General features: G+C 40.1%; 1 protein-coding gene across 2 annotated transcripts in view; it reads left to right on the forward strand.

Moving 5' to 3' along the window:
- Positions 1-13,297, forward strand: part of LOC124802050 — a 196,465-nt gene that overhangs the window by 88,375 nt on the left and 94,793 nt on the right. For both annotated transcript variants that reach the window (XM_047263119.1, XM_047263120.1), the window contains exon 6: positions 12,025-12,178. In XM_047263119.1, coding sequence (XP_047119075.1) covers positions 12,025-12,178 — 154 coding nt within the window. The remainder of the gene's footprint in view (positions 1-12,024; positions 12,179-13,297) is intronic.

The raw sequence follows: 13,297 nt of genomic DNA on the forward strand, positions 1-13,297 counted from the left end.
AATAATCACTCAGTACAGAACACTGTGACTGGAATAAGCAGTAAGCTTTACAAACACAGCACAACGCACACAGATCGAAGGCAAGAATGTCGCAGATACACGATTGGCTGTTGAGTCACGTAGTACACTTCCATATACTTCTGCACATTTGATCTTGACCTGCCTTCATAGCTGCATTCCACTAGTTTAAGGCAGACCTTTTTATCTATCAATGGATGGTAAAAGTGTATAATGAGAATAGAGAATGTCTCTCAACTTACAAGAAAATTAGTTACTGCATATCATAAGGTTCTGTCATAATTCAGTGTTTTTATGTAATTGATCAAATCTCATGCCAGTAAGGAAGATAAATTAAAGATAAGTGCTTGTTTCTAAAAGGGAAGAAAATGGTGTATATTAGCTTAAGAAGTGTAAGAACTAGAGCTAAAAGCAGTATAATGGTAGAAATAGGGAACTGGAGCTTCAATCAATCACCCTATACCTATATGTACAGACTAGGTTATTACACAGTTTGGGTGACTAAGAGAATACCAGGTAGGAGGGTGAAGATAGTATTTTGGGTCATAATGAGAGAGACTAGGTTATTACACAGTTTGGGTGACTAAGAGAATACCAGGTAGGAGGATGAAGATAGTACTTTGGGTCATAATGAGAGATAAGAAGCTCTGGCATTAGATATAGTAAGAGATTTTGAAGGCATGGGGATCAAGTGATCACTGATATCACTCATTTGTACTGGAGACAGATTTTTTGGTTTCCTGGAAATAATAATGTTTCAGATTTTGATGTACAATGGGATAGGAATGATGATGGAAATAGGATCACATTTGAGGAAGTGGAGAAAATGGTCAATAGATTGCAGTGTAATAAAGCGGCTGGGGTGGATGAAATAAAGTAGGAACTCATCAAATACAGTGGAATGTCAGGTCTTAAATGGCTGCACAGGATAATTGAAATGGCGTGGGAGTCGGGACAGGTTCCATCAGACTGGATGAAAGCAGTAATCACACCAATCTTTAAACATGGAAACAGAAAAGATTGTAACAACTACAGAGGTATTTCTTTAATCAGCGTTGTGGGTAAAATCTTCTCAGGTATTGTTGAAAGGAAAGTGCGAGTATTAGTTGAGGACAAATTTGATGAAAATCAGTGTGGGTTTAGACCTCTTAGAGGTTGTCAGGACCAGATCTTTAGCTTACGGCAAATAATGGAGAAGTGCTACGATTGGAACAGGGAATTGTATCTATGCTTTATAGATCTAGAAAATGCGTATGACCAGGTACCTAGAAGGAAGTTATTGTTTGTTCTGCGAGATTATGGAATAGGAGGCAAACTTTTGCAAGCAATTAAAGGTCTTTACATAGATAGGCAGGCAGCAGTTAGAGTTGACGGTAAATTGAGTTCATGGTTCAGAGTAGTTTCAGGGGTAAGACAAGGCTGCAACCTGTCTCCACTGTTGTTCATATTATTTATGGATCATATGTTGAAAACAATAAACTGGCTGGGTGAGATTAAGATATGTGAACACAAAATAAGCAGTCTCGCATATGCGGATGACTTAGTTGTGATGGCAGATTCGATTGAAAGTTTGCAAAGTAATATTTCAGAGCTAGATCAGAAACATAAGGACTGTGGTATGAAGATTAATATCTCCAAAACGGAAGTAATGGCAGTGGGAAAGAGATATAAATGGATTGAGTGCCAAATAGGAGGAACAAAGTTAGAACAGGTGGGCGGTTTCAACTACTTAGGATGCATATTCTCACAGGATGGCAACATAGTGAAAGAACTGGAAGCGAGGTGTAGCAAAGCTAATGCAGTGAGCGATCAGCTACGATCTACTCTCTTCTGCAAGAAGGAAGTCAGTACCAAGGCTAAGTTATCTGTGCACCGTTCGATCTTTTGACCAACTTTGTTGTATGGGAGCGAAAGCTGGGTGGGTTCAGGTTACCTTATCAATAAGGTTGAGGTTACGGATATGAAAGTAGCTAGGATGATTGCAGGTACTAGTAGATGGGAACAATGGCAGGAGGGTGTCCACAATGAGGAAATCAAAGAAAAACTGGGAATGAATTCTATAGATGTAGCAGTCAGGGCAAACAGGCTTAGATGGTGGGGGCATGTTAAACACATGGGAGAAGCAAGGTTACCCAAGAGACTCATGGGTTCAGCAGTAGAGGGTAGGAGGAGTCGGGGTAGACCAAGGAGAAGGTACCTGGATTCGGTTAAGAATGATTTTGAAGTAAAAGGCTTAACATCAGAAGAGGCATCAATGTTAGCACTGAATAGGGGATCATGGAGGAATTTTATAAGGTGGACTATGCTCCAGACTGAACACTGAAAGGCATAATCAGTCTTAAATGATGATGATGATGATGATGATGATGGAAATAAATGGTGAGTAGAAGTCTCTCCCCCGCCGCCGCCTCCTCCTCCTCCTCCTCCTCCTCCTCCTCCTCCTCACCCTCCTCTCCCCCTTGAACCACGGACCATTGGTGGGGAGGCTTGCATGCCTCGGCCATACAGATAGCCATACTGTAAGTGCAACCACAACGGAGGGGTATCTGTTGAGGTGCCAGACAAATGCGTGGTTCCTGAAGAGAGGCAGCAGCCTTTTCAGTAGTTGCAGGGGCAACAGTCTAGATGATTGATTACACTGGCCTGGAACATCAACTAAAACAGCATTGCTGTGATGGTACTGTGAGTGGCTGAAAGCAAGGGAAAACTACAGCCGTAAATTTTACCGATGGCCTGCAGCTTTACTGTATGGTTAAATGATGATGGCATCCTCTTGGGTAAAATATTCTGGATGTAAAATAGTCACCCCATTCATATCACCAGGCAGAACTACTTAGGACATCTTTATCAGGAGAAAACAATTGGCATTCTACGGATTAGAGCGTGGAATATCAGACCCCTTAATCGGGCAGGTAGATTAGAAAATTTAAATGGATAGGTTAAAGCTAGATATAGTGGAAATTAGTGAAGTTCAGTAGCAGGAGGAACAAGACATTTGGTCAGGTGAGTACAGGGTTATAAATACAAAAGCAAGTAGTGGTAATGCTGGAGTAGGTTTAATAATGAATAAAAAAATGGAAATGTGTATAAGCTACTATGAACAGAATAGTAAATGCGTTATTGTAGCCAAGATAGACACAAACCCCATGCCTACCACAGTAGTACAAGTTTATATGCCAACTAACTCTGCAGATGATGAAGAGATTGAAGAAATGTATGATGATGCAAAAGAAATTATTCAAATACTTAAGGGAGATGAAAATTTAATAATCATGGGGGGCGGGAATTCAGTGGTAGGAAAAGGAAGCGAAGGAAAAGTAGTAGGTGAATATGGACTGAGGGTAAGGAATGAAAGAGGAAGCCGCCTGGTAGAATTTTGCACAGAGCATAACTTAGTCATAGCCAACACTTGGTTTAAGAATCGTGAAAGAAGGCTGTACACGCAGAAGAGAACTGGAGACACTGGAAGATTTCTTATTGATTACATAATGGTAAGAAAGATATTGAGGAACCAGGTTTTAAATTGTAAGACATTTCCAGGTGCAGGTGAGGACTCTGAACCACAATTTATTGGTTATGAACTGTAGACTAAAACAGAAGAAACTGCAATAAGGTGGGAATTTAAGTAGATGGGACCTTGACAAGCAGAAAGAACCAGAGGTTGTAGAGAGTTTCATGAGTGTTAGGGAACGATTGACAGGAACGGGAAAAAGAAATGAAGAAGAAGAAGAAGAATGGATAACTCTGAGAGATGAAATAGTGAAGGCAGCAGAGGATCCGGGAGATAAAAATACGAGGGCTCGAAGAAATCCTTGGGTAACGGAAGAGATACTGAATTTAATTGATGAAAGGAGAAAATACAAAAATGCAGTAAATGAAGCCTGTGAAAAGGAAAGTAAATGTCTCAAAAATGAGATTGACAGTAAGTGCAAAATGGCTTAGCAAGAATGGCTAGAGGACAGATGTAAGGATGTAGAAGCATATATCACTAGGGGTAAGATAGATACTGCCTACAGGAAAATTAGAGAGACCTTTGGAGGAAAGAGAGCCACCTGTATGAATATAAAGAGCTCGGAGGGAAAACCGGTCCTAAGCAAAGAAGGGAAAGCAGAAAGGTGGAAGGAGTATATAGAGGGTCTATACAAGGGTGATGTAAATGAGGGCAATATTATGGAAATGGAAGAGGATGTAGATGAAGATGAAATGGGAGATATGATACTGTGTGAAGAATTTGACAGAGCACTGAAATACCGAAGTCAAAACAAGCCCCTGGGAGTAGACAACAGTCTGTTAGAACTACTGGTAGCCTTGGGAGGGCCAGCCATGACAAAACTCTACCATCGGGTGAGCAAGATGTATGAGACAGGCAAAATACTGCCAGACTTCAAAAAGAATATAATAATTCCAATTCTAAAGAAGCAGATGCTGACAGGTGTGAGAGTTATTGAACTATCAGTTTAATAAGTCATGGTTGCAAAATACTAACACGAATTCTATACAGACGAATGGAAAAGCTGGTAGAAGCCAACCTCAGGGAAGATCAGTTTGGATTCCGGAGGAATGTAGAAACACGCAAGGCAATACTGACCCTACGACTTCAGAGGTTAAGGAAAGACAAACCTACATTTTTTAAGCATTTGTAGACTTAGAGAAAGCTTTTGGCAGTGTTGACTGGAATACTCTCTTTCAAATTCTGAAGGTGGCAGGGGTAAAATACAGGGAGCGAAAGGCTATTTACAATTTGTACAGAAACCAGATGGCAGTTATAATAGTCGAAGGGCACAAAAGGGAAGCTGTTGTTGGAAAGGGAGTAAGACAGGGTTGTAGCCATGTCCACAATTTTATTTAATCTGCATATTGAGCAAGCAGTAAAGGAAACAAAAGAAAAATTTGGAGTGGGAATTAAAATGCATGGAGAAGAAATGAAAACCTTGAGGTTTGCCAGTGACATTGTAATACTGTAAGAGGCAACAAAGGTCTTGGAAGAGCAGTGGAATGGAATGGACAGTGTCTTGAAAGAAAAGTATAAGATGGACACCAACAAAAGCTAAACAAGGATAATGGAATGTAGCCGAATTAAATCAGGTGATACTGAGGGAATTAAAATTGGAAATGAGGCAATTAAAGTAGTAGATGAGTTTTGCTATTTGGGCAGCTAAATAAATGATGGTCGAAGTAGAGAGGATATAAAATGTAGACTGGGAATGGCAAAGAAAGCGTTTCTGAAGAAGAGAAATTTGTTAACATTGAGTATAGTTTTAAGTGTCAGGAAGTCTTTTCTGAAAGTGTGCTGGTACTGCGAACGGCTGAAAGCAAGGGGAAACTACAGCCGTAATTTTTCCCGAGGGCATGCAGCTTTACTGTATGATTACATGATGATGGCGTCCTCTTGGGTAAAATATTCCGGAGGTAAAATAGTCCCCCATTCGGATCTCCGGGCGGGGACTACTCAAGAGGATGTCGTTGTCAGGAGAAAGAAAATTGGCGTTCTACGGATCGGAGCGTGGAATGTCAGATCCCTTAATCGGGCAGGTAGGTTAGAAAATTTAAAAAGGGAAATGGATAGGTTGAAGTTAGATATAGTGGGAATTAGTGAAGTTCGGTGGCAGGAGGAACAAGACTTCTGGTCAGGTGACTACAGGGTTATAAACACAAAATCAAATAGGGGTAATGCAGGAGTAGGTTTAATAATGAATAGGAAAATAGGAATGCGGGAAAGCTACTACAAACAGCATAGTGAACGCATTATTGTGGCCAAGATAGATACGAAGCCCACACCTACTACAGTAGTACAAGTTTATATGCCAACTAGCTCTGCAGATGACGAAGAAATTGAAGAATTGTATGATGAAATAAAAGAAATTATTCAGATTGTGAAGGGAGACGAAAATTTAATAGTCATGGGTGACTGGAATTCGAGTGTAGGAAAAGGGAGAGAAGGAAACATAGTAGGTGAATATGGATTGGGGGACAGAAATGAAAGAGGAAGCCGCCTGGTAGAATTTTGCACAGAGCACAACATAATCATGACTAACACTTGGTTTAAGAATCATGAAAGAAGGTTGTATACATGGAAGAACCCTGGAGATACTAAAAGGTATCAGATAGATTATATAATGGTAAGACAGAGATTTAGGAACCAGGTTTTAAATTGTAAGACATTTGCTGGGGCAGATGCGGACTCTGACCACAATCTATTGGTTATGACCTGTAGATTAAAACTGAAGAAACTGCAAAAAGGTAGGAATTTAAGGAGATGGGACATGGATAAACTAAAAGAACCAGAGGTTGTACAGAGATTCAGGGAGAGCATAAGGGAGCAATTGACAGGAAGGGGGGAAATAAATACAGTAGAAGAAGAATGGGTAGCTTTGAGGGATGAAGTAGTGAAGGCAGCAGAGGATCAAGTAGGTAAAAAGACGAGGGCTAGTAGAAATCCTTGGGTAACAGAAGAAATACTGAATTTAATTGATGAAAGGAGAAAATATAAAAATGCAGTAAGTGAAACAGGCAAAAAGGAATACAAACGTCTCAAAAATGAGATCGACAGGAAGTGCAAAATGGCTAAGCAGGGATGGCTAGAGGACAAATGTAAGGATGTAGAGGCCTATCTCACTAGGGGTAAGATAGATACCGCCTACAGGAAAATTAAAGAGACCTTTGGAGATAAGAGAACGACTTGTATGAATATCAAGAGCTCAGATGGAAACCCAGTTCTAAGCAAAGAAGGGAAAGCAGAAAGGTGGAAGGAGTATATAGAGGGTCTATACAAGGGCGATGTACTTGAGGACAATATTATGGAAATGGAAGAGGATGTAGATGAAGATGAAATGGGAGATATGATACTACGTGAAGAGTTTGACAGAGCACTGAAAGACCTGAGTCGAAACAAGGCCCCCCGAGTAGACAATATTCCATTGGAACTACTGACGGCCGTAGGAGAGCCAGTCCTGACAAAACTCTACCATCTGGTGAGCAAGATGTATGAAACAGGCGAAATACCCTCAGACTTCAAGAAGAATATAATAATTCCAATCCCAAAGAAAGCAGGTGTTGACAGATGTGAAAACTACCGAACTATCAGCTTAATAAGTCACAGCTGCAAAATACTAACACAAATTCTTTACAGACGAATGGCAAAACTAGTAGAAGCCAACCTCTGGGAAGATCAGTTTGGATTCCGTAGAAACACTGGAACACGTGAGGCAATACTGACCTTACGACTTATCTTAGAAGAAAGATCAAGGAAAGGCAAACCTACATTTCTAGCATTTGTAGACTTAGAGAAAGCTTTTGACAATGTTGACTGGAATACTCTCTTTCAAATTCTAAAGGTGGCAGGGGTAAAATACAGGGAGCGAAAGGCTATTTACAATTTGTACAGAAACCAGATGGCAGTTATAAGAGTTGATGGACGTGAAAGGGAAGCAGTGGTTGGGAAGGGAGTAAGACAGGGTTGTAGTCTCTCCCCGATGTTGTTCAATCTGTATATTGAGCAAGCAGTAAAGGAAACAAAAGAAAAATTAGGAGTAGGTATTAAAATTCATGGAGAAGAAATAAAAACTTTGAGGTTCGCCGATGACATTGTAATTCTGTCAGAAACAGCAAAGGACTTGGAAGAGCAGTTGAATGGAATGGACAGTGTCTTGAAAGGAGGATATAAGATGGACATCAACAAAAGCAAAACAAGGATAATGGAATGTAGTCTAATTAAGTCGGGTGATGCTGAGGGAATTAGATTAGGAAATGAGGCACTTTAAGTAGTAAAGGAGTTTTGCTATTTAGGGAGTAAAATAACTGATGATGGTCGAAGTAGAGAGGATATAAAATGTAGGCTGGCAATGGCAAGGAAAGCGTTTCTCAAGAAGAGAAATTTGTTAACATCCAGTATTGATTTAAGTGTCAGGAAGTCATTTCTGAAAGTATTCGTATGGAGTGTAGCCATGTATGGAAGTGAAACATGGACGATAAATAGTTTGGACAAGAAGAGAATAGAAGCTTTCGAAATGTGGTGCTACAGAAGAATGCTGAAGATTAGATGGGTAGATCACATAACTAATGAGGAAGTATTGAATAGGATTGGGGAGAAGAGAAGTTTGTGGCACAACTTGACCAGAAGAAGGGATCGGTTGGTAGGACATGTTCTGAGGCATCAAGGGATCACCAATTTAGTATTGGAGGGCAGCGTGGAGGGTAAAAATCGTAGAGGGAGACCAAGAGATGAATACACTAAGCAGATTCATAAGGATGTAGGTTGCAGTAGGTACTGGGAGATGAAGAAGCTTGCACAGGATAGTGTAGCATGGAGAGCTGCATCAAACCAGTCTCAGGACTGAAGACCACAACAACAACAACAACAACAACAACAATGGAGTGTAGCCATGTATGGAAGTGAAACATGGATGATAAAAAGCGTCGACAAGAAGAGAATAGATGCTTTTGAAATATGGTGCTACAGACTAACTGATAATGAGGAGCTGAATAGAATTGCGGAGATGAGAAATTTGTTGCACAACTTGATTAGAAGATGGGATCGGTTGATAGGACACGTTCTGAGGTGTCAGGGGAGTACCAACTTAGTATTGCAGGGAAGTTTGAAGGGTAAAATCGTAGAGGGAGATCAAGAGAGGAATAAAGTAAGCAGATCAGAAGGATGTAGGTTGCAGTAGTTACTCGGAAATGAAGAGGCTTGCACAGGATAGAGTAGCATGGAGAGCTCCATCAAACCAGTCTTTGGACTGATGACCACAACACAAACAACAACAACAACAACAGATGTTTTTCTGAACTTAATGGGCAGAACTTTGTCCATAAAGGCTTTAGCAAGACGTCAGTATATTTGGTTGTCTCCTGCCTCCCACAGAAGATGTGATGATTGTGATGACCAGTGGGAAGGGACTTATTTATGTAGAGATATTTTTGGTAGTTCATACATTTGGTGTGGAAATGTATTTTTGGGAGCCATCAGAGGGATGGCGAAAAATTACATGTAGGTAGCTTCTTGAGTTGAGAACACCAGATGTACCACATTTAAAATAGTTGTGTGTGCGGAAATGACTTTAATCCCCTAATGCCAGGGTGTGCATCTGAAGTTCAAGAGAAATCGAGGATGGGACGTAACAATATAACAGTGTGGCTTCAGCTGCCACAGATTGTGGTCAGTAGTGTGCAGGTTACATTTGTGTATGTGGGGGGGGGGGGGGGGGGGGGGGGGGGAAATCTCCGATATATCGATATACGATGAGTGACAACTATCCTTCTCATAATATTGTTAAAGTTCAAGAGATTTTGACATGAATGTGCCAGAGGCCCACAGTAGTGATTACTATTATTTTATTTATTTTTGTATTTAGATTATGGTTGACTATAGAAATATATGCCATATGTAGAAGAGGAAGAGAAGACATGAAATAAATATTAAAATATTAACAAAGTATTGAAGTATAGCAGGTGAACATTTAAGGATGTTATTAATTTTCCATCAGAGCTCTATATCTAATGAACTTAACCACGCAGTAGCCTTTGGAGAAGCATTTATGAAGTTGCTCCAGTCTCTTTGAATTCCTTATTTGATGTTCACAAGTAATGTGGTATTTTATTTGCTCCATTCCTCCACAACTACATTCGGGACTGTCTACTGTCCCTCTACCATCCCCTGTTCATAAATGGATGCTTCACATTTTGTGTGTCTGGTTCTGATGTGGTTCATATGGCTCCAGATTTTTCTTAGCGTGTAAGTGTTTCAGTTGGGTCGATCTGATTTGCCAAGCCTTGTCCAGCAAACAGTTTCCAATTTTTGAGGCATATAGATGACAGATGGCCTTCAAAATGGTACAAGATTCTGCTGGAAGGTACAGTGCTTCCCTTTGATGTGTGGGTGTGTGTATGTGTGTAGCGACTGAACTGCCACACCGTGAGTGGGAACATTGCATGGCTGTTTTTTTGCCTTTTATCAACATTGATAGCAGAAAGATATCGGTCCCAGAGACTCATGAGTATCAGGAATGTTTTAATTTCAAGTTTGAACTCAACAACAACTGATGAAAGAAATACTTTTCTTGAACGATGCAATTACAAACTAAGAGTTTTCTGATATTTTTTCCTTTATTTGTACTGTGAAACTTTCTTCTTGCCAAATTACATGATCACACATCAAGGGGAAGTAACCTGTAGGTTTTAATGAGTCAGTTTGCAAGTATCAAATATGTGGCACAAATGACCGTGTCTTTTGATTACATTGAGTTAGATGCTAATATTTATTATACTTCCCAGGGACCGTAGACCTCAGCATGTGATGTAAATTTCAGCATGATACATCTACCTGTTCCTGAGAAGAAGGGGTTTCAAGAGATGGATGGAAGGAGGTCTTAACAAATGGATACACAGTCAGAATGAGATTTTCACTGTGCAGCAGAGTGTGCACTGACAAGAAACTTCCTGGCAGATTAAAACTGTGTGCCGGTCCGAGACTCAAACTCGGGACCTTTGCCTTTCGCGGGCAAGTGCTCTACCAACAGAGCTACCCAAGCACAACTCACGCCCCGTCCTCACAGCTTTACTTCCGCCAGTACCTTGTCTCCTACCTTCCAAACTTTACAGAAGCTCTCCTGCAAACCTTGCAAAACTAGCACTCCTGAAAGAAAGGACGAGGTACTGGCAGAAGTAAAGCTTGTGAGGACGGGGCGTGAGTCGTGCTTGGGTAGCTCAGTTGGTAGAGCACTTGCCCACGAAAGGCAAAGGTCCCGAGTTCAAGTCTTGGTCTGGCACACAGTTTGAATCTGCCAGGAAGGTTCGGATAGACAGTCAATCTGTTAACAAAGGACAAAAAATTGGCCAGAAGCGAGTAGGACTTGTGCACTGTGGGTTCTGTACAAAACTAATTATGTATACAGACAGTTCATCCATTCGGGGAATAGAGGATTTCGGGCGATTTTTGCCTGTTATTGACATTGATAATGGCAAGATATCGGTCCCAGGGATTCCAACACTGTCGAGAATGTTTTAATTTCAAGTTCGAAGTCAGGTAACAAATAACAGAAAAAAAATTTTCATGTGATGTAATTACAAATTAACAATTTTTGGATTTTTTCCTTTTATTTGTAAGGTGAATCTGTGCTTCTTGGCAGATTTCATTATTCTAGGTCAATGGGAAGTACCAGGTTTTGATGAGTGAGTTTGCAAGAATCAGAATATGTGGCCTTATCTTTTGATTGCACGAACTTAGAAGCTTCACTTCTTTACATCGCCAAGGGACTGTAGACCTTAATGTGTGACATAAATTTCAACTAGATAAGTATACCTGTTCCTCAGAGAAAGGGTTTTGAATATTTGGATGGACAGACAGATGGACAACAAAGTGATCTTATAAGGATTCCATTTTTACCGACTATGGTAATGAACCATAAAAACTAAGTAAACTCTTTATTATTTTGATAGTAATCATGGTAACTCGCAAAATACATTTATTCCACTGTAAGACATGGTGGCTGGTGTCTTCATGGAAAAATGGTTTCAGTTGCCTATGAAACCATGATTGTACCCGTGCATGCACTCCCTCATCTGAAGGAAATTGTCAGCCATTAACGTCTTCCTTCAGGGCTCCAGACACATGGAAATTGCATGGGGAAAGATCAGGACTGTATGGAGGACGTGAAGGGCTTCCCAGGGTAACTTCTGCAGGGTAATTGAAACCACCTTGGCAACGTGTGAGCCATGGAGTCCGAGTGCTATTTGCATCCACTATTTTTGTTTGTTTATTATAAACATTGTTGCAATGCCTATGATAAGGCAGGGTATGCATTGTACGGTCACTGTATCTGATTTTCATTATCATACCTTTACTTCCTTCACAGATTTGATCATTATTTGAACAATTAATGATCAGCTCAATTTCATAATCAACATTTTTTTTAGGGTGAGCATTTGTCTTATTTTGTGAGTTTCTTGTTTGTTATCAGCATTTATTTTCTACAGTGAATATTTAACATAAATTATTTCTCCTTTCAGCATTTTGGGTGTCACTCCTCATAGCTCTGATGATGACATAAAGAAATATTATAAACGACAGGCATTTCTTGTTCATCCAGACAAAAACAATCAACCTGGGGCAGAAGAGGCGTTCAAGATACTTGTGCATGCTTTCGAGCTCATTGGGGAACCTGTAAGTGTATTTTTTGCCTGTTGTCTGAAAAAAATGTGTAAACTGGAAATTGTGTGTGTGTGTGTGTGTGGGGGGGGGGGGGGGGGGCGGCAAGTGCATGCTCACAATATGCTGGGAAGACACATAATAGACAGATGAATCATTTTATCAGTCTCTCAATTGACTATTATTGCCAACAGCTGTAACGGCTTCGCAGTGATGTAACAGTGTACTCAAGTAACTACTCCACACACACACACACACACACACACACACATATATACACAAGAACATATATGCAAGAACATAAATAGACGTAACTTGCATACCTCGTGCATGCTTTAAATAATATACATGAAATACTGTGTCTTTCTCATTTAATCTTGTGAGCAATTCATTCATAGCTATAGTATTCCACTGCACAGTGTTTATGGGAATCATTCACCATTTGTCTTAGTTGAGAAATTTCAGTTTTACATTTGTTTACTATTTCAGTTTTGAGGCCGAAAACCTTTTCATTGGCTTTTTTTTTCCCAACCAAAGGTTCTACAGTGCCCTGAATCTTCATTATTTCGGTTTCGAACCTATCTTTGATGCCATTAATCTGCTCCTGCATAGTGGCGACTTTGTTATTGATAGTATCTATTTCAGTTTCTAAATCCTTGATAGCATTACTCACGACACCTACTTTTGAGTCTACATTTTCGATTTGTTTACTGATTTTAACACCTTGTGTTTTAATTACATCTTTCTGTGTTTTAAGCTGAGTGCTAATATTACTACCATGTGCTGCATTTTTTAACAGATCATTCATGGTCAGTCATTTTTCGCTACTTTGTTCTAAGGTGTCCTCAAACTTAGATTCTACTTCTCATGTTTCACTCGGCTCACTTTCGAATTTTGACGAATCGAACGTATCCATCGAGTCATTAACATAACCACTGTCTTCATTCGTGTCATCCTTCATACCTTGTTTTATTTGTGACGAGCTCATCATCTGAATTTGAACATTGACGTGTGTATGGTACTCAACGTAAGCCTGTTGCCATCACACGGCATCATCCGTGCTCTCGCCTAGTGAACTATTGCCACCTAGTACACTAGGTACTTTTTCTTTTCGCTCAGTCTGACCTACTACCA

Source organism: Schistocerca piceifrons, chromosome 1 (assembly GCF_021461385.2).
Source record: "Schistocerca piceifrons isolate TAMUIC-IGC-003096 chromosome 1, iqSchPice1.1, whole genome shotgun sequence".
Taxonomy (NCBI): domain Eukaryota; kingdom Metazoa; phylum Arthropoda; class Insecta; order Orthoptera; family Acrididae; genus Schistocerca; species Schistocerca piceifrons.